We start from the raw sequence: 22,745 nt of genomic DNA, 5'->3' as shown, positions 1-22,745 counted from the left end.
TCTCTCTCCTGCCTTTCCTCCAAGAGGAGGTAAGAAAAAGCAAAGCAAGAGGTCCACGGCCAAAAGCAGAGCTGGGAGACTGCTGCTGGGACAGGAGATGTGACTCCTAGTCTTAATTTCACCACTAAGTCTTGTGAGTTCCCTGACCTTTTCATGATTTTTTTTCCCTTTCCTGAAAAATGACCCCTTGTCTTCTTTCTTCCTCTGGATGGATGTTAACATGATATTAGGTGAATAGTTCTTGGAGCCTTTGGAAATCAGAGAGGTGGAAATAATCACAAAGATGGAAATGACTGACTGCAGGAACCCCAAAGCCACCGCTAAATCATTTCTGTGCTATTGAATGATTTATTGACCTAAGGCCCTGCCAGGTCTGACACTGGATCTCTGAAGTTCCCATCCATTCCTCCACCCAACCCTTCTAGATTCCCACCTCCACATACACACTCCAGTTATCATCAGCCTCATCAAGACATCAGCTTCAAGTCATCATTAGACATTAATCCGCTTAACTGCCATCATGTCACAGGTAGTTCTTAGAAATGGCATGAATCTAGAAAAGAAAAAATAGTAGACTGAGAGAGGAGTGGATTCTGAGTCTCATGGAAGGTACTCACAATCTGATTCTTATAATTCTTTTCAGGTAAAGTATCTGAACTATGTGGTGATTATTCTGGAATTTTCTCTACCATGACCCTGAAGGGCAGGCTTTACCTTCATTCTGCTGGCACCTTCACTACAAAGAGCCCTCTGCCAAGCATTGTGGGAAATAAAACAATAAGGTCTAATTTCTGTGCCCAATGATATTCACAGACTAATGAAGACAATAGAATTGAGATACAGTTACACATACAATTTCCTTCAAACGTGTGCATCAAGATCCTCTCGTTAGTATTCAATTTGGCTGCTTCTCTCCCACCTCCGAGCCTTAACAGATGCCTTTCTCCGTATCTGGAAGCTCTGTCTACTTTCCACCATCCAGCCAAGCCCCACTCCTCCTTTATAACTTTGCTTTTCCTGAAGAAGCCTTCCCCAAATCCATCTGCAGCATTCGTTCTAGCATCTCCTCTCACCCCCGCTGTGTGTGTTACGTGTATTCAGCACACATATGCTGCCTGCTCCAACTGTTAGCATTTAGTCCAAGTAATCAACAAATTGCATGAGCAATCCAAAAGCTCCTTATTTGGGCTTGCTAACAGAATCACACCCATCAAAGTGGCAAGAGAGGCTGGTTTCCTGAGTGTCACTGTGGCTGGTTTGTGCCTGTTGTTAAAACAGGGTTCTGACTACCCCTGAGGTTCCTTCCAGCTTTACCAATATCCAATGCCAAAAAGGAGTCAACCGACCTGACCGGGCCTACATTTCTTTTCTGTTGCTCCAGGATTCTTCTACAGCCAGATGATTCCTTACAGATCCTGGCCCCCGTGGAAGCTGATGTGGGTTTCTACACTTGTAATGCCACAAATGCCTTGGGATATGACTCTGTCTCCATTGCCGTCACATTAGCAGGTAATGTGGAAATCCCTGTTCAATTCAGAAACCGTTGACTGGTGCCTACAATGTGCCAAGCAGGACCAGGGACACAGACATAAATGAGATCCATACCCTGCCTCCGGAAGTTTATAATCTGTAATTGTAATCAAATAGAGATAAAGTGTACTATGAGATAGAATGAAATAAGTGCTGATAACCAAAGAGGGTGCAGTTTCACTCTACCTGAGAGGTCTTAGACTTAGAGTAGAATTTTGATAAACAGACATGCAGGAAATACTCCAGGCAGAGTGAACATGAGCAAAGGAGATGTATACAAGTAAGTAGCCTGTTGGGGAACATGAATCATGACCTAAGATCATTGAATGATCTTTTCATTTCTCCTCCGTCCACCTGTTGCAAAGAAGACTTGAAGACCTGGGTAGTTGGAATTCTGTGGCTGTGGGTTGGAGCACAAGTGTTCTTCTCTGTGACTGTTTATTTCAACCTCTTGGTCTAATACACCTGCCTACACTTCACCTTTATCCATAGAGGTTAGGCAAACCATTCTACACATAGCAACTTCAGAAAATTGCGATTCAGAGTACCATATCTCCCAAGGTTGTGGTCTCGTAGTAAGGTACCCTTACAAAACCTCTCTTACATAGGACAGATCCTTGCCTTTGAAACTGAAAGAGACCTTAGATACCAGCTAGACCAGAGCCCTCAGTTCTCAGAGGCCAGGCAACCCGAGGTCACATAGCCGCTCAGCTGGTGGCAGGGAAAAAGGGAACTGAGGTCTCCTGACCCCCAGATCATTGTTCCTCCTTCTCCCCACTTCTGCTACCAACCCGGGCTCCCTTTCCTCAGATCTGGGCCGTGCAGCCTTTGTGGCGGTGTGTTGCATGTGTTTGTATTTATTCTTTTCCATTGCCGCTCCCATCAGATGATTCAGTAGATGCTAGAAAAGCCGACATCACCCCACACTGACCTCATCCATCCACGCCGGGATTATGTTGTCACACTGTTCTCCAGTCACACATGCTACTCCCTTGCATATCTGTTTAGCAACAGTATATCTACCCCATGACCTAAGGCTGATCTGGGAAGGGACCTTGAGCAGGACGCTTTGCAGAGAGGATGAAAGTCAACAAAGAATAAGGCAAGCTAAGGGGCCCTGGGGTGGATTACAGACTGATATTAATGCCTATTTTTGTGTGTGTGTGAATAGAACATTTGCTTTGCTCCTAATGTATTCCAGTCACAATCTTTATGCCCCTCTTCGTTATACAGAGTCCAGATGCTCAGCACCCGTCTGGTTAATTCTCTTGTGCCTTACCCCCTCCCATCTGCCTTGGCCAGGGCACTGCTGACACCCTTCCAACTGCTGGCAAGTAGGGCTCTTACAGGATTAACTCTCTTGTTTATATTTATCCAGATACGGTTCAGCTCTGTCACAGACTAAATACCCTTTGTTCACCTGAATTTAATACTATTCACGGAAACCTGTCTGGAATTAAGCAAAGCAATTGTAACATCAGGCTTGTCTTCAGCTCTTTGAAGAGGAGCTATTGGAGGCTGCCAAAACATTCAAAGCCAGGGAAGAAAGAGAGCAGCCAGAGAGGCACCGGGGGAAAGGGAGAAAAGGAGCTGAGTGATGAAGTAGTTCACGCACACCACACCCAGGGCTTAGGAAGCTGCATCCATGGGCTTCAGTGGTGGGGTTTGTTCAGGTCTGCTAGCAGATCTGTCAAACTGTCCCTCTGAAAGGTAAGGCCCCAAATGGATACGCTGCTTTCAGACTGTATTTGTGTCTTTACCTGGGATTATTGTCTAGCCTGGTGTCAACGTCTGCACTTACAGTTTTAAGTGACTCACACCCTCTGCCAAATAATACTGACGAAGAGCAGCAAGTTAGACCCGAGTTTTGTGATTCGTGACGCTTACAGACTAGTGAAGGCAATAGATGCATGCGTGACTACCTCGAATGCAGAGACAGTTACAGTCTCCTTCAAAGGTACCCCGCATAGGCGTATAAGATACAACCTAAATATAACGTAAATGGGTGTGGGGCGGCGGTTTGCAGGGGATAGATGTGGCGCATTTCTAAATCTTATTACCAGTTATACAGTTCATTAACCGTGTGACCTCGAACAAAGTGTATAACCTCAAGAGTCTTTGTTCTCAGCTGTAAGAGTGAAATTAATCCTATTTTACAGGATTGTTGTGAGGTTAAATAAGATTGCATGTGTGAAAAAGCCCGTAGCCCAATGTCAGGCACATAGTTCACACTCAGTAAATGTTTCCTTTTCTTTCTCTAGCTCTCCTAAAATGAAACGCATCCTGAAAACAATTTTAAAATGTGTAAAACATTAGCCCAACTTTGCTTCCACGTATTTTCCACTGTAAGTCTTCACACTGAAAATTTTCAAGTACGGACTTAGGATTTACCTCGTGGTAAATCTCAGTGCTCCTGTGCTTTTAAAGACATTGTACAGTTTTTTCTGTTTTTTTTTTTTTTCTTTTTTGGTTTTTTTTACCTTGACTTCAATATAAATGTAGGCCAAAAGGAAAAACAAGAGTTTTCTTGAGGCTCAAGCACTCAGGTATCCATGATTTTATAAGAAATGTGTGGATTTTGGCCTTGCCTACGCACCTGAATCAACCAGATGCAGGGAAATTTGTTCATAGTAATTCACAAGAGCAGGCATAGCATGGCAGTTAAGCCTGCAGGCTCTGGAGCCTCATGGTCTGGATTTGAATCCTGACTCTGTCACATCCAAGCTACATAACCCTGAGCAGCTTCTTTACACTCTCTGACTCAGTTTCTTTATTTGTCATATGGTGATAATAATAGTGTTTGACTCAGAAGGTTCTTGTGGAGATTAAATGCCTTCATCATGTAAAATGCTTATAAGTATGCCTAGCATGTAGCAAGCACTCAATACTCGTTAGCTCTTATTATTATTGTGAGGATAAAACAAAAGCCAGGTTATTTTTACAGTAGGGGAAATTCCTTTTCCGAGACCAGAACTCTCACAAACCCTTTGTAGAGCACCTCACTCTAATGTCTCAGCATCTCAATGTCAAGGGGGAAGCTGAATTAGCTATCTGAAAAGCGGTTGGAGTGCCTGGGTCCAGAGCAAGGGAGGTGGCTACACGAGGAACATTTCACATGAGCCAGAGGAAGGGAAGTCTGGTGAACCCTCCCTGGCCCATAAGTGGACCTCTCCTGTTGAGTTGCCTCATCCTCTGAGTTGAGTGTGTTGTCAATTCTGCTTCTTAGGTTCATTGTAGGTCCATCGGTACTCTCTACACAGTTTTTGCTTAAACATATAAACACCATTTAGTTTTAGACACACCAAACCTTCCTTGCTCTGCCCTGTTTGAGCCTAAGATATTGCCTTTAGAGCCCTTTGCTTCTCTCCAGACTCATCAGTATGTGTTGATTTTATGTTTTAAGTCCCAAAGGTTTGAGAGTACTTTGCGAGTATGTCTCAGCGTGGAGATGGCTGACGTTTCCCTGGTTCTGGAAACTCACAGCCATGGAGACCCAGTGGCACAAAATTCCCCTCTGTCCTAAACTGACTTAATTGGATGCCTGTTTCACTGCTCAGAAGGTAACTGAGAGGGGAGGGTAGCAGGGGCTAGGGAGGAGTATAAGAATGTCACCAAAATGTCACATGCCTAACATGTTGAAGAACTGATTACTTTGTGTGCGGTTATAAACACAGGTAAAGAAGAGTTTCTGGTGTGTGCAAAGACAGGCACTAAGATTGGACAGCCATCTTGACTAGTCAGATTCAGCACTCAGCCAGAGTTGCTCAGAAGGCTTCCAGATCTGAATGGTGTAGGCAGCGTTTTGAAGGAAAGCAGTAGTTTCCTGGTAAATTGCTTCAGTCTGGATCAGTGGAGGGGAGCTTTACTCACCAATGCAGATGAGGCTTGTCCAGGTGTAAGCCATTGATGAGGTCATAGCCATAAGGGAAACGTTTTCGGTTGTCATTGATTTTATAAGATCACAAAAGAGATACTGTAAGGCCTGCTTGACATCATCAATGGAAAATGAGAAGAAGATGGGGGCTGAGGGATGAGTGTATCTTTCATTGAAAGGAGAGAACCCAGATGAGCTCATCCAAAGTTTTCACAGGAAAAGAGAGACAGAAAATATTCCTCCCTTCCTGGCATGTTTTTCTGTGTTTTTATGAGTTGAATAGCTGACACATATTGTGTCTAATAAAGAGATCACAGAAACCTCACTGGGAAAATAAAAATAAAAGGCAGTTGTTGTTGTTTTTAATTCTTCTTTCTCGGCCCCCTCCTCATGATTTAGTAACTGCAATAAAAGACAAGCAGTTTTTTTTTTTTTTTTTGGTTTTATTTTTTTATTTTTATTTTTTTAATTTTTTGCCTTATAACAAATTTAATCAGTTATACATATACATATGTTTCCATATCCCCTCCCTTTTGCATCTCCCTCCCACCCTCCCTATCCCACCCCTCCAGGCGGTCCCAAAGCACAGAGCTGATCTCCCTGTGCTATGCGGCTGCTTCCCACTAGCTATCTACCTTACGTTTGGTAGTGTATATATGTCCATGCCTCTCTTTCGCTTTGTCACAGCTTACCCTTCCCCCTCCCCATATCCTCAAGTCCATTCTCTAGTAGGTCTGTGTCTTTATTCCTGTCTTACCCCTATGTTCTTCATGACATTTTTTTTTCTTAAATTCCATATATATGTGTTAGCATACAGTATTTGTCTTTCTCTTTCTGACTTACTTCACTCTGTATGACAGACTCTAGGTCTATCCACCTCGTTACAAATAGCTCAATTTCATTTCTTTTTATGGCTGAGTAATATTCCATTGTATATATGTGCCACATCTTCTTTATCCATTCATCCGATGATGGACACTTAGGTTGTTTCCATCTCCGGGCTATTGTAAATAGGGCTGCTATGAACATTTTGGTACATGTCTCTTTTTGAATTATGGTTTTCTCAGGGTATATGCCCAGTAGTGGGATTGCTGGGTCATATGGTAGTTCTATTTGTAGTTTTTTAAGGAACCTCCATACCGTTCTCCATAGCGGCTGTACCAATTCACATTCCCACCAGCAGTGCAAGAGTGTTCCCTTTTTTCCACACCCTCTCCAGCATTTATTGTTTCTAGATTTTTTGATGATGGCCATTCTGACTGGTGTGAGATGATATCTCATTGTAGTTTTGATTTGCATTTCTCTAATGAGTAAAGATGTTGAGCATCCTTTCATGTGTTTGTTGGCAGTCTGTATATCTTCTGTGGAGAAATGTCTATTTAGGTCTTCTGCCCATTTTTGGATTGGGTTGTTTGTTTTTTTGTTATTGAGCTGCATGAGCTGCTTATAAATTTTGGAGATTAATCCTTTGTCAGTTGCTTCATTTGCAAATATTTTCTCCCATTCTGAGGGTTGTCTTTTGGTCTTGTTTATGGTTTCCTTTGCTGTGCAAAAGCTTTGAAGTTTCATTAGGTCCCATGTGTTTATTTTTGTCTTTATTTCCATTTCTCTAGGAGGTGGGTCCAAAAGGATCTTGCTGTGATTTATGTCATAGAGTGTTCTGCCTATGTTTTCCTCTAAGAGTTTGATAGTGTCTGGCCTTACCTTTAGGTCTTTAATCCATTTTGAGCTTATTTTTGTGTATGGTGTTAGGGAGTGATCTAATCTCATACTTTTACATGTCCCTATCCAGTTTTCCCAGCACCACTTATTGAAGAGATTGTCCTTTCTCCACTGTACATTCCTGCCTCCTTTATCAAAGATAAGGTGACCATATGTCCGTGGGTTTAACTCTGGGCTTTCTATCCTGTTCCATTGATCTATCTTTCTGTTTTTGTGCCAGTACCATACTGTCTTGATTACTGTAGCTTTGTAGTATAGTCTGAAGTCAGGGAGCCTGATTCCTCCAGCTCCATTTTTCGTTCTCAAGATTGCTTTGGCTATTCGGGGTCTTTTGTGTTTCCATACAAATTGTGAAATTTTTTGTTCTAGTTCTGTGAAAAATGCCAGTGGTAGTTTGATAGGGATTGCATTGAATCTGTAGATTGCTTTGGGTGGTAGAGTCATTTTCACAATGTTGATTCTTCCAATCCAAGAACATGGTACACCTCTCCATCTATTTGTATCATCTTTAATTTCTTTCATCAGTGTCTTATAATTTTCTGCATACAGGTCTTTTGTCTCCTTAGGTAGGTTTATTCCTAGATATTTTATTCTTTTTGTTGCAATGGTAAATGGGAGTGTTTCCTTGATTTCACTTTCAGATTTTTCATTATTAGTATATAGGAATGCCAGAGATTTCTGTGCATTAATTTTGTATCCTGCAACTTGACCAAATTCATTGATTAACTCTAGTAGTTTTCTGGTAGCATCTTTAGGATTCTCTATGTATAGTATCATGAAAGATAAGCAGTTTTGTAAGCTTTTCATAATGTAAGTCATTTCAAATTGGCATTTCTGAATTTTTCATCCAGCCATTGTTAAGCAGAGGAGGATTTTGCTTCATAGAGAGTTAGGCTCAGAGAAGGGTTTGTCACCAAGAGGAAAGACCGACAAAGGAAGGTTTGTCCCAGTATACTAGATCAGAGGGAAAGGCACACAAGTTTGGCTGTCTTCCTAGTGGTGCTCTGAGCAACAGGGTAATGGCCACTGACTGATTCAAGCTGCCATCAAGGGACTTCACTGTCTAATACAATACCAGGTAACCAAGTTCCTTAAGTTTTCCTCAGTATGTATAGATGTGTAGCATGCCCACTAAAGAGGCCTAGCTTTTAGAGAATTCAGGTAAAATGGATGAGAGTATAGCAGGAAAATCCAACTTACCCTGCTCCCCAGTAGACTAGCGGAAACAAACAAGGAAGTACAAATGATCTAGGCTAACCCATCGCACATCCTGAAAAAGCAATTCCCACATCTGTCCAATGGAATGAAGGAGGGATGGGTGGTTGGACACGTAGTGGGTACCATATCCTTTGTTGTTTCTAGGAGAGGCTGCAACATCATGCAGCTGTACTGGGTATGGGGTCCCTCGTCTAGGACTCTGCAGTGGAACATGCAAAAGAAGTTAGGTCAGCACCACTTGCTGCCTTAGTGTCCTGGGGAGTTGTCAACTTCAATTGAATAATCAGAAGAGGTAATGGCAGTGACCTGAGTAACCTGACATCCTGGCGTTGGCAAAAATATCTTTAGGGAATGGTGATTGAACCAAGGGAGGAGAAGGAAGCCATGCAGCCTGGGGATGTGCAAGAAAGGGCAGTCTAAGCCCTACCAACTTCCTTAGATCCTAAGGGCCCTGCAATATTGATACCAAAGGCACACCAACTAAACAGAATCACAAAGGTGGAGAAATACCAAGTCCTTCTCATTTTTTCGTGCAAGATAATTAATTAGTAGTCACTTTGTGGACACTGACTCATCAAGAAAAGGTTAAATTTGGTTAAAACTGTTTTATCAGCTTTATTGAGGTATAATTTACATCCCATAATATTCACCCATTGTAAGTGTTCAATTCAGTGATATTTTAGCAAATTTTTTAAGTTGTGTAACCATCACAGCAAACTAAGGTTATTGTTTGCTAAAAACTCCATGGAGGTATAATTCATATACTATACAAGTCAACCATTTAAAGTATATAATTCAGTGGCTTTTAGTACATTCAGAGATGTGCATCCATCACCACAGTCAATTTTAGAACATTTTCATTATCCCCAAATAAACTCCATACCTCTTAGCCATCACTCCCCAATGCCCCCATTTCCTCCAGCCCTAGGTAACTACTAATATGCTCTGTCTTCATAGATCTGCCTATTCTAGACACTTCAAATAAATAGAATAATGCATGGTCCTTTGTTACGGACTTAGCATAATATGTTCAGGATTCACACATTTTGTGGCACGTATGCTGCATTCCTTTTCATGGTGGAATAATATTCCATGGTATGAATATACCACATCTTCCATTTGTCAGTTGATGGACGTTTGAGTTGCTTCCAGGTTTTGGCTGTCATGAATAATGCTGCAGGGACCATTCATGTGCAAGTTTTTGTGTGGACATGTTTTCATTTCTCTTGGGTATATCTACCTAAAAGTAGAATTGCTGGATGTGTGGCACATGTATGTTTAACTTTTTAAGAAACTGTCAACTATGTTCCAAAGTACCTGCCCCATTTTATATTTCCATCAGCAGTGTATGAGGATTCCAGTTTCTCCACATGCTCACCAATGCTTGTTACTGTCTATTTTTTTTAATTACAGCCATCCTCATGGATGTAAAGTGATAATTCATTGTGATTTTAATTTCCATTTCCCTAGTGACTAACAATGTTTTCACATGCTTATTAGTTGTTTATATATCTTCTTTGTTGGAATAGTAACTTTGGTGATAAAGACAGTACATATGGCCTGTGTATTAGTTTTTTATTGCTGCCCTAACAAATTACCACAAGCTTAGAGTCCTAAAACAACACAAATATGTTATCTTACAGTTCTGTAGGTCAGAGTCCAGTACAGTCTCACCAGGATAAAATCAAGGTGTCAACAGGGTACACTCCTTTCTGTAAACTCCAGGAGAAAATGCTTTCCCTGTTCATTTGGATTGTTGGCAGAATTTAGGTCATTGCAACCTACGACTATGGTGCCTGTTTTAACTGAGTGTCATTCCCAGGTTCTAGAGGCTGCTGCATTCCTTAGCCCTCTTCCTCCATCTTCAAAGCTAGCAGTTGGGGGTTGAGTCTTTCTCATGTTGCCTCTCTCTGACAAACTCTTCAGTCTCCCTCTTTCAATTTTAAGAGCTCAAGTGATTAGACTGGCCCACCTAAATCATCTAGGATAATCTCCCTATTTTAAGGTCAGTTCATTAGCAACCTTAATTGCAGGGAATTGCAACTTTAATTCCCTTTTGTCATGTAGTATAACATAGTCACAGATTCCAAGGATTAGAATGTGGACAGCTTTTGGGGGAGGGGGGGCGGTGCATTATTCTGCTTACCACACCCTCTCTGAAGGGCACAGCTCATTTTCATCTTACTAATGTCAAAGGAAAACACAAATCTAATGTTGGTAGACCTTCCAATTTTTGCATATAAGCCAAACCAAAACACACACGCACGCACGCACGCATGCATGCACACACACATGCCTTTTGTTTTTACTCTCTCCACTTTTTTACTAAGCCCAACTAAATCAAATTTTTAAAAAATTCTTTCCAGACCAAACATGTCAGTGGTCTGCACATAGCCTGGAGGCTACCAGTGCCCTCTGGTTAAATCATCCATTTTCTATATTCTCTGCTCATATATTACACCTCATTTCCCAGTATAGTCAAGAGTGTTACTAAAGTGTAATAATTTATTTTATTAGATTACACTAAAACCATGTAATGATTTGGATGGGAGAGAAATATTTATTTTTTGACTACTCCTAAAAAGGAAACTTATTGTAACAATAGAATAGGTAAGAAAGATTTTAGGGAAAGTATTTGCCTCATTACAAAACTTAGAGCAGATTTAGAACTATAAACTTGTGTCCTTATTGTAAACACAGGGGTTTTAAATAGATGCACACTTGGGTCTTTTTTTAGATCTAAAAGTTCTATGAATCTCTTACATACAAATAAAGTACAGCAATCTCCACCTACCACTACCAGCTCTAAACTCCCTTTACTTGAAATTCTAACATTTGCAAATTCTATCATTTACTTCCTTTATCTTTGGGAGACTAGAAGACTAGATGGCAAAGAAGGACAGCTTTTGCAATAAAATCTAGGAAAAATTACAGATGATGGGGAAAGGTATCAGAGGACTGTTGAGGAGAAAGGGTGTAGAGTTGACTAAAAGGTCAAACACTGATTCAGGAGGCAGGAAGTGGGAGTGAAGGAGACCTTGCAAGAGAGACAGCAGGACAGGAAGGAGTTAAAAATTCCTGAGCTATAACATATGAAAGGCACTTGGAAGGAGAACCAGGCTAAAGAAAATATCATGCATTTTAATATGACTATAATCTGTAACAAAGCAACTCTTGTTGAAATTGCCAGGTAGCCACATCCTGAAAAGTTTCTGGCCAGCAAGGGATAGTAACTGGCCATTAATAGTCAGGATCCATCATTACTGATTTCAAATGTACAAGATGTTGTTGGTATTTTTAGAAAAGTTTTCATAGGTTCATAAGACAAGTTTTCATAGGTTCATACTGATTGTGGTTCCTTAAACTTCATTTGACTCATGAGTTCTTCAGTTTGTCAGCTGGGAATTCTCATTTCAGGGAGTTTTCACAGATTTCACTCCAGTGGCCCTTCTGAGAGACCTATGATAATTGCAGTGTAAGCAGAGCCTAGCATTTCTTAAGGTGTTGCTTTCATATTCTCACTGATTACAAGGCATTATCCATGGATTAAATCTGGATTAAATACAATTTGTTTAGTTTTAGGTGGTGAAAGTATGTGAAACTTATAACACCTTATTGCTGTATACTCAAATATTTTAATTAGTGGGCATCACTATCTTACTCACTTTTCTCTTGAATTAAGATTTGGGTCTCCTGTGGATCTCATTACAGTTTTCTTGAACAGTCATGGGGGCACCAGCAAGTCAGCCTGGCATGTGTTGTTTCACAACTTCTCTGGAAGTAGATACTTTCTGGGGACTCCAACAAGACCAACCTTGGTGTGACTTGAAGCTCTGTCTGTCCGGAGACTGATACCAGTTTCAGGAGAAGCTGGAGTATTTAAATAATTTTTTCTTTGTTTAGCCTGAAACCCTCACAGTTCTTCAAAATAGAAGCACTTGAGTTCCTTCTCACTAAAAGATTTGTTCTCTCTCCTCTTTCCTGTATTTTCCTCTTTCTTTCTTTCAACTTGTCCTTTCTTTGTGTTTTCTTGGTTTATCAGAAGTTCCCAATGCTGCTCCTCAGAGCATTTTCTCCATATATCATAGCAAGCATAATGCTGATGATAGCTAACATTTATTCAAACTTCATGCTGTGCTAAGGAATCATTCATACAGTTTTACAAGCATTAATGTGCTTATTGCTCTCAGCAACCATAGAAGTAGAAAACCAAGGCACAGAGAGACCAAATAACTTGCCTAAGGCCACTCAGCTATTGAGGGATGGAGTCTGAACACCTGCCATGGAGGCACCACTTCTCATGCCCATGCCCCCTGCAGGCATCATTACTTATCATGCACTTCTGCTGCTCAGTCCTCCCGAACGTAACCCAGATTCCATACCTGAGCAGTACTCCAGGAAGACTCTGACAATAGCTACAATCATAATCTCAGGTCTATTTGCCATTTCTGCATCCTCTCCGGAGTGCTTGGGTCATCTCCAAACCTGCCTCCTGCAGTCGTGGTTTCCAAAATTGCCCAGTTTCCCCGTCACCTTCAACAAGTCTTCTCATTCTCCTTGGGAGTGAATGCACATGCACACTTCCTAGAATAGACTGCCTCTCACTCAACAGGGAGCCTCTGAAGACTTTGAAGTACAATCCAGTTTTTTCTCTATTTTTTCAATTTTTTTAATTTAATTTATTTTATATTGGAGTATAGTTGATTTACAATATTGTGTTAGTTTCTGGTGTACTGCAAAGTGATTCAGTTATACTGAATATATCCATTCTTTTTCAAATTCTTTTCCCATGCAGGTTATTACAGAATATTTTTTTTTCAGTGCTTCACCTCCCTTTATTAGTTTCTGCTTTATAACAAAGTGAATCAGTCATACATATACATCTGATCCCACATCCCTTCCCTCTTGTGTCTCCCTCCCTCCCACCCTCCCCATCCCACCCCTCCAGGTGGTCACAAAGCACCGAGCTGATCTCCCTGTGCTATGTGGCTGCTTCCCACTAGCTATCTACCTTACGTTTGGTAGTGTATATATGTCCATGCCTCTCTTTCACTTTGTCACAGCTTACCCTTCCCCCTCCCCATATCCTCAAGTCCATTCTCAGTAGGTCTGTGTCTTTATTCCTGTTTTACCCCTAGGTTCTTCATGACATTTTTTTTCTTAAATTCCATATATATGTGTTAGCGTACGGTATTTGTCTTTCTCTTTCTGACTTACTTCATTCTGTATGACAGACTCTAGGTCTATCCACCTCATTACAAATAGCTCAGTTTCGTTTCTTTTTATGGCTGAGTAATATTCCATTGTATATATGTGCCACATCTTCTTTATCCATTCATCCGATGATGGACACTTAGGTTGTTTCCATCTCTGGGCTATTGTGAATAGAGCTGCAATGAACATTTTGGTACATGTCTCTTTTTGAATTATGGTTTTCTCAGGGTATATGCCCAGTAGTGGGATTGCTGGGTCATATGGTAGTTCTATTTTTAGTTTTTTAAGGAACCTCCATACTGTTCTCCATAGTGACTGTACCAATTCACATTCCCACCAGCAGTGCAAGAGGGTTCCCTTTTCTCCACACCCTCTCCAGCATTTATGGTTTCTAGATTTCTTGATGATGGCCATTCTGACTGGTGTGAGATGATATCTCATTGTAGTTTTGATTTGCATTTCTCTAATGATTAATGATGTTGAGCATTCTTTCATGTGTTTGTTGGCAGTCTGTATATCTTCTTTGGAGAAATGCCTATTTAAGTCTTCTGCCCATTTTTGGATTGGGTTGTTCGGTTTTTTGCTATTGAGCTGCATGAGCTGCTTATAAATTTTGGAGATTAATCCTTTGTCAGTTGCTTCATTGGCAAATATTTTCTCCCATTCTGAGGGTTGTCTTTTGGTCTTGTTTATGGTTTCCTTTGCTGTGCAAAAGCTTTGAAGTTTCATTAGGTCCCATTTGTTTATCTTTGTTTTTATTTCCATTTCTCTAGGAGGTGGGTCCAAAAGGGTCTTGCTGTGATTTATGTCATAGAGTGTTCTGCCTATGTTTTCCTCTAAGAGTTTGATAGTTTCTGGCCTTACATTTAGGTCTTTAATCCATTTTGAGCTTATTTTTGTGTATGGTGTTAGGGAATGATCTAATCTCATACTTTTACATGTCCCTGTCCAGTTTTCCCAGCACCACTTATTGAAGAGGCTGTCCTTTATCCACTGTACATTCCTGCCTCCTTTATCAAAGATAAGGTGACCATATGTGTGTGGGTTTATCTCTGGGCTTTCTTTCCTGTTCCATTGATCTATCTTTCTGTTTTTGTGCCAGTACCACATTGTCTTGATTACTGTAACTTTGTAGTATAGTCTGAAGTCAGGGAGCCTGATTCCTCCAGCTTCGTTTTTCGTTCTCAAGATTGCTTTGGCTATTCGGGATCTTTTGTTTTTCCAAACAAATTTTGAAATTTTTTGTTCTAGTTCTGTGAAAAATGCCAGTGGTAGTTTGATACGCATTGCATTGAATCTGTAGATTGCTTTGGGTAGTAGAGTCATTTTCACAATATTGATTCTTCCAATCCAGGAGCATGGTATATCTCTCTATCTATTTGTATCATCTTTAATTTCTTTCATCAGTGTCTTATAATTTTCTGCATACAGGTCTTTTGTCTCCTTAGGTAGGTTTATTCCTAGATATTTTATTCTTTTTGTTGCATTGGTAAATGGGAGTGTTTTCTTGATTTCACTTTCAGATTTTTCATCATTAGTGTACAGGAATGCCAGAGATTTCTGTGCATTAATTTTGTGTCCTGCTACTTTACCAAATTCATTGATTAGCCCTGGTAGTTTTCTGGTAGCATCTTTAGGATTCTCTATGTATAGTATCATGTCATCTGCAAATGTGACAGCTTTACTTCTTCTTTTCCAATTTGGATTCCTTTTATTTCCTTTTCTTTTCTGATTTCTGTGGCTAAAACTTCCAAAACTAAGTTGAATAAGAGTGGTGAGAGTGGGCAGCCTTGTCTTGTTCCTGATCTTAGTGGAAATGGTTTCAGTTTTTCACCATTGAGGACAATGCTGGCTGTGGGTTTGTCATATATGGCCTTTGTTGAGGAAAGTTCCCTCTATGCCTACTTTCTGCAGGGTTTTTATCATAAATGGGTGTTGAATTTTGTCAAAAGCTTTCTCTGCATCTATTGAGATGATCATATGGTTTTTCTTCTTCAATTTGTTAATATGGTGTATCACATTGATTGATTTGCATATATTGAAGAATCCTTGCATTCCTGGAATAAACCCCACTTGATCATGGTGTATGATCCTCTTAATGTGCTGTTGGATTCTGTTTGCTAGTATTTTGTTGAGGATTTTTGCATCGATGTTCATCAGTGATATTGGCCTGTAGTTTTCTTTCTTTGTGACATCCTTGCCTGGTTTTGGTATCAAGGTGATGGTGGCCTCGTAGAATGAGTTTGGGAGTGCTCCTCCCTCTGCTATATTTTGGAAGAGTTTGAGAAGGATAGGTGTTAGCTCTTCTCTAAATGTTTGATAGAATTCGCCTGTGAAGCCATCTGGTCCTGGGCTTTTGTTTGTTGGAAGATTTTTAATCACAGTCTCAATTTCAGTGCTTGTGATTGGTCTATTCATATTTTCTATTTCTTCCTGATTCAGTCTTGGCAGGTTGTGCATTTCTAAGAATTTGTCCATTTCTTCCAAGTTGTCCATTTTATTGGCATAGAGTTGCTTGTAGTAATCTCTTATGATCTTTTGTATTTCTGCAGTGTCAGTTGTTACTTCTCCTTTTTCATTTCTAATTCTATTGATTTGAGTCTTCTCCCTTTTTTTCTTGATGAGTCTGGCTAATGGTTTATCAATTTTGTTTATCTTCTCAAAGAACCAGCTTTTAGTTTTATTGATCTTTGCTATCATTTCCTTCATTTTTTTCATTTATTTCTGATCTGATCTTTATGATTTCTCTCCTTCTGCCAACTTTGGGGGTTTTTTGTTCTTTCTCTAATTGCTTTAGGTGCAGGGTCAGGTTGTTTACTCGAGATGTTTCCTGTTTCTTAAGGTGGGATTGTATTGCTGTAAACTTCCCTCTTAGAACTGCTTTTGCTGCGTCCCATAGGTTTTGGGTCGTCGTGTCTCCATTGTCATTTGTTTCTAGGTATTTTTTGATTTCCTCTTTGATTTCTTCAGTGATCACTTCGTTATTGAGTAGTGTATTGTTTAGCCTCCATGTGTTTGTATTTTTTACAGATCTTTTCCTGTAATTGATGTCTAGTCTCATAGCATTGTGGTCAGAAAAGATACTTGATACAATTTCAATTTTCTTAAATTTACCAAGGCTTGATTTGTGACCCAAGATATGATCTATCCTGGAGAATGTTCCATGAGCACTTGAGAAAAATGTGTATTCTGTTGTTTTTGGATGGAATGTCCTATAAATATCAGTTAAGTCCATCTTGTTTAATGTATCATTTAAAGCTTGTGTTTCCTTATTTATTTTCATTTTGGATGATCTGTCCATTGGTGAAAGTGGGGTGTTAAAGTCCCCTACTATGAGTGTGTTACTGTCGATTTCCCCTTTTATGGCTGTTAGTATTTGCCTTATGTATTGAGGTGCTCCTATGTTGGGTGCATAAATATTTATAATTGTTATATCTTCTTCTTGGATCGATCCCTTTATCATTATGTAGTGTCCTTCTTTGTCTCTTCTAATAGTCTTTATTTTAAAGTCTATTTTGTCTGATATAAGAATTGCTACTCCAGCTTTCTTTTGATTTCCATTTGCATGGAATATCTTTTTCCATCCCCTTACTTTCAATCTGTATGTGTCTCTAGGTTTGAAGTGGGTATCTTGTAGACAGCATATATATGGGTCTTGTTTTTGTATCCATTCAGCCAATCTGTGTCTTTTGGTGGGAGCATTTAGTCCATTTACATTTAAGGTAATTATGGATATGTATGTTCCTATTCCCATTTCCTTAATTGTTTTGGGTTCGTTATTGTAGGTCTTTTCCTTCTGTTGTGTATCTTGCCTAGAGAAGTTCCTTTAGCATTTGTTGTAAAGCTGGTTTGGTGGTGCTGAACTCTCTCAGCTTTTGCTTGTCTGTAAAGGTTTTAATTTCTCCATCCAATCTGAATGAGATCCTTGCTGGGTAGAGTAATCTTGGTTGCAGGTTTCTCTCCTTCATCACTTTAATTATGTCCTGCCACTCACTTCTGGCTTGTAGAGTTTCTGCTGAGAGATCAGCTGTTAACCTGATGGGGATTCCCTTGTGTGTTATTTATTGTTTTTGCCTTGCTGCTTTTAATATGATTTCTTTGTGTTTAATTTTTGACAGTTTGATTAATATGTGTCTTGGCGTATTTCTCCTTGGATTTATTCTGTATGGGACTCTCTGTGCCTCCTGGACTTGATTAACTATTTCCTTTCCCATATTAGGGAAGTTTTCTACTATAATCTCTTCAAATATTTTCTCAGTCCCTTTCTTTTTCTCTTCTTCTTCTGGAACCCCTATAGTTTGAATGTTGGTGCATTTAATGTTGTCCCAGACGTCTCTGAGACTGTCCTCTGTTCTTTTCATTCTTTTTTCTTTATTTTGCTCTGTATCAGTTATTTCCACTATGTTATCTTCCACCTCACTTATCCGTTCTTCTGCCTCAGTTATTCTGCTATTGATCCCATCTAGAGTATTTTTCATTTCATTTATTGTGTTTTTAATCAATGCTTGATTCATCTTTAGTTCTTCTAGGTCCTTGTTAACTGTTTCTTGCATTTTGTCTATTCTATTTCCAAGATTTTGGATCTTGGAAATAGAATCTTGAATCATCTTTACCATCATTATTCTGATTTCTTTTTCAGGTAGACTGCCTATTACCTCTTCATTTGTTGGGTCTGGTAGGTTTTTATCTTGCTCCTTCACCTGCTGTGTGTTTTTCTGTCTTCTCATTTTGCTTGTCTTACTGTGTTTGGGGTCTCCTTTTTGCAGGCTGCAGATTCGTAGTTCCTGTTGTTTTTGGTGTCTGTCCCCAGTGGCTAAGGTTCTTTCAGTAGGTTGTGTAGGCTTCCTGGTGGGGGGGACTAGAGCCTGTGTTCTGGTGGTTGAGGCTCGATCTTGTCTTTCTGGTGGACAGGTCCACGTCTGGTGGTGTGTTTTGGGGTGCCTGTGGCCTTATTATGTTTTTAGGCAGCCTCTCTGTTAATGGATGGGGTTGTGTTCCTGCCTTGCTAGTTGCTTGGCATAGGGTGACCAGCACTGTAGCTTGCTGGTCGTTGACTGAAATGGGTGCTGGTGTTGAGATGGAGATCTCTGGGAGATTTTCGCTGCTTGATATTATGTGGAGCTGGGAGGTCTCTTGTGGACCCGTGTCCTGAAGTTGGCTCTCCCACTTCAGAGGCACAGCACTGACTCCTGGCTGCAGCACCAAGAGCCTTTCATCTACCCGGCTCAGAATAAAAGGGAGAAAAAGTAGAAAGAAAGAATTAGTAGAAGAAAGAAAGAGAGAGAGAAAGAAAGGAAGAAGGAAAGAAAGGAAGGAAGGAAGGAAGAAAGGAGGGAGGGAGGACGGAAAGAAAGAAAGAAAGAAAGGAGGGAGGGAAGAAGGAAGGAAAGAAAAAGAAAGAGTCAAAGGAAGAAGGGAGGAAGGAAAGAAAGAAAGAAAGAAAGAAAGAAAGACAGGAGGGAGGGAGGAAGGGAAGAAAGAAAGAAAGAAAGAAAGAAAGAAAGGGGTGGAGGGAGGGAGGGAGAAAGGGAAGGTAGGAAAACAAGAAAGAGAAGATAAAGTAAAATAGAATAAAGTATAAAATATAGTAGCGTTATTAAAAATAAAAAAGTAATTATTGAAAAAGAAAAAAAAAAAACGGATGGATAGAACCCTGTGACCTATGATGGAAGCAGAGCTATACAGAGAAAATCTCACACAGAAGCATACACATACACATTCACAAAAAGAGAACAGGGGGAAAAAAATCGAAAATCTTGCTCTCAAAGTCCACCTCCTCAATTTGGGATAATTCGTTGTAAAAAGAGGAAAAGGGGAAAAAGTCTGAAATCTTGCTCTCAAAGTCCACCTCCTTAATTTGGGATAATTCATTGTAAAAAGAGGAAAAGGGGAAAAAATCTTAAATCTTGTCCTCAAAGTCCACCTCCTCAATTTGGGATGATTCACTGTCCATTCATGCACTCCACAGATGCAGGGCACATCAAGCGGACCATGGAGCTTTAATCCGCTGCCTCCGAGGCTGCACAGAGAGATATCCCTGTCTCTTCTCTGCTCTCACAGCTCTTGACTTCCCATATGTTGCACTTATTATGGAGGCTTAGAAGACCCATGATCTGCTATCTGCAAGGTAGAGATCCAGGAAAGCTGATGGTAGTTTTAGGCTTGAAATTGGAGAGCCAATGGTATATATTCCACTACATGTATGAAACCCTTTTGGGAGGTCTGAGGTCTTCTGCCAGCGTTCAGTAGGTGCTCTATAGGAGCTGTTCCACATATAGATGTATTTCTGATGCATCTGTGGGGAGGAAGGTGATCTCCGTGTCTTACTCTTCCGCCATCTTGAAGCTCCTCCTCTATTACAGAATATTGAGTAGAGTTCCCAGTGATATATAATAGGTCCTTGTTGATTATCTATTTTATATATAATAGTGTGTGTATGTTAATCCAAAACACCTAATTTATGCTTCCCCCCCTTCATGTTTCCCCTTTGATAACCATAAGTTTGTTTTTGAAGTCTGTGAGTCTGTTTCTGTTTTGTAAGTAAGTTCATTTGTATCTTTCTTTTTTAAGATTCCATATGCAACTGATATCATATGATGATATTTGTCTTTCTCTGTCTGACTTACTTCACTTAGTATGATAATCTCTAGATCAATCATGTTACTGTAAATGGCATTATTTCACTGTTTTTTATGGCTGAATAATATTCCATTGTATATATGTATATATGTACCATGTCTTCTTTTTTTCTAATTTTTGGATTTTATTTTATTTATTTTTTTATACAGCAAGTTCTTATTACTCATCAATTTTATACACATCAGTGTATACATGTCAATCCCAATCACCCAATTCATCACACCACCATCCCCATCCCCCCGTGGCTTCCCCCCTTGGTGTCCATAAGTTTGTTCTCTACATCTGTGTCTCAACTTCTGACCTGAAAACTGGTTCATCTATACCATTCTTCTAGGTTCCACATACATGTGTTAATATATGATATTTCTTTTTCTCTTTCTGACTTACTTCACTCTGTATGACAGTCTCTAGATCCATCCACATCTCAACAAATGGCCCAATTTCGTTCCTTTTTATGGCTGAGTAATATTCCATTGTATATATGTACCATATCTTCTTTATCCATTCGTCTGTCAGTGGGCATTTAGGTTGCTTCCATGACCTGGCTATCGTAAATACTGCTGCAATGAACATTCGGGCGCATGCGTTTTTTTGAATTATGGTTTTCTCCGGGTATATGCCCAGTAGTGGGATTGCTGGGTCGTATGGTAGTTCTATTTTTAGTTTTTTAAGGAACCTCCATACTGTTCTCCATAGTGGCTGTATCAATTTACATTCCCACCAACAGTGCAAGAGGATTCCCTTTACTCCACACCCTCTGCAGCATTTGTTGCTTGTACATTTTCTGATGATGACCATTCTAACTTGTGTGAGGTGATACCTCATTGTAGTTTTGATTTGCATTTCTCTAATAATTAGTGATGTTGACCAGCTTTTCATGTGCTTCTTGGCCATCAGTATGTCTTCTTTGGACAAATGTCTATTTAGGTCTTCTGCCCATTTTTAGATGGGGTTGTTTGTTTCTTTAATATTGAGCTGCATGAGCTGTTTATATATTTTGGAGAGTAATCCTTTGTCCGTTGATTCATTTGCAAATATGTTCTCCCATTCTGAAGGTTGTCTTTTCGTCTTGTTTATGGTTTCCTTCGCTGTGCAAAAGCTTTGAAGTTTCATTAGGTCCCATTTGTTTATTTTTGTTTTTATTGCCATTACTGTAGGAGATGGATCAAAAAAGATCTTCCTGTGATTTATGTCACAGAGTGTTCTTCCTATGTTTTCCTCTAAAAGTTTTATAGTGTCTGATCTTACATTTAGGTCTCAAATCCATTTTGAGTTTACTTTTGTGTGTGGTGTTAGGGAATGTTCTAATTTCATTCTTTTACATGTAACTGTCTAGTTTTCCCAGCACCATTTATTGAAGAGACTATCTTTTCTCCATTGTATATCCTTGCCTCCTTTGTCATAGATTAGTTGACCATATGTGTGTGGGTTTATCTCTGGGTTTTTTATTTTGTTCCATTGATCCATGTTTCTGTTTTTGTGCCAGTACTATATTGTCTTGATTACTGTAGCTTTGTAGTATAGTCTGAAGTCAGGGAGTCTGATTCCTCCAGCTCCGTTTTTTTTCCCTCAAGACTGCTTTGGCCATTTGGAGTCTTTTGTGTCTCCATACAAATTTAAAGATTTTTTGTTCTAGTTCTGTAAAAATGCCATTGGTAATTTGATAGGGATTGCATTGAATCTGTAGATTGCTTTGGGTAGTAGAGTCATTTTCACAATATTGATTCTTCCAATCCAAGAATATGGTATATCTCTCCATCTGTTGGTATCATCTTTAATTCCCTTCATCAGTCTCTTAGTTTTCTGCATACAGGCCTTTTGTATCCCTAGGTGGATTTATTCCTAGGTATTTTATTCTTTTTGTTGCAATGGTAAATGGGAGTGTTTCCTTAATTTCACTTTCAGATTTTTCATCATTACTGTATAGGAATGCAAGAGATTTCTGTGCATTAATTTTGTATCCTACAACTTTACCAGATTCATTGATTAGCTCTAGTAGTTTTCTGGTGGCATCTTTAGGATTCTCTATGTATAGTGCTATGTCATCTGCAAACAGTGACAGTTTTACTTCTTCTTTTCCACTTTGCATTCCTTTTATTTCTTTTGCTTCTCTGATTACCATGGCTAGGACTTCCAAAACTATGTTGAATAATAGTGGTGAGAGTGCACATCCTTGTCTCGTTCCTTATCTTAGAGGAAATGCTTTCAGTTTTTCACAATTGAGAATGATGTTTGCTGTGGTTTGTCGTATATGGCCTTTAACATGTTGAGGTAGGTCCCCTCTATGCCCACTTTCTGGAGAGTTTTTATCATAAATTGGTGTTGAATTTTGTCAAAAGCTTTTTCTGCATCTATTGAGATAATCATATAGTTTTTATTCTTCAATTTGTTAATATGGTGTATCACATTGATTGATTTGCGTATATTGAAGAATCCTTTCATCCCTGGGATAATCCCCACTTGATCATGGTGTATGATCCTTTTAATGTGTTGTTGGATTCTGTTTGCTAGTGTTTTGTTGAGGATTTTTGCATCTATATTCATCAGT

The 22,745-nt window shown here is 39.6% G+C and overlaps 1 protein-coding gene across 3 annotated transcripts in view; it reads left to right on the top strand.

The window, feature by feature from the left end:
* ADAMTSL1 (ADAMTS like 1) overlaps positions 1 to 22,745 on the top strand; it is a 473,180-nt gene that overhangs the window by 323,385 nt on the left and 127,050 nt on the right. For all 3 annotated transcript variants that reach the window (XM_082612434.1, XM_082612433.1, XM_082612435.1), the window contains one exon: positions 1,382 to 1,509. In XM_082612434.1, coding sequence (XP_082468560.1) covers positions 1,382 to 1,509 — 128 coding nt within the window. The remainder of the gene's footprint in view (positions 1 to 1,381; positions 1,510 to 22,745) is intronic.

This window comes from Mesoplodon mirus (assembly GCF_964341445.2).
Source record: "Mesoplodon mirus genome assembly, chromosome: 1".
NCBI classification, from domain to species: domain Eukaryota; kingdom Metazoa; phylum Chordata; class Mammalia; order Artiodactyla; family Ziphiidae; genus Mesoplodon; species Mesoplodon mirus.
The sequence above is the reverse complement of the archived record's forward strand: the minus strand, read 5'-3'. Positions and strand labels throughout refer to the sequence as shown.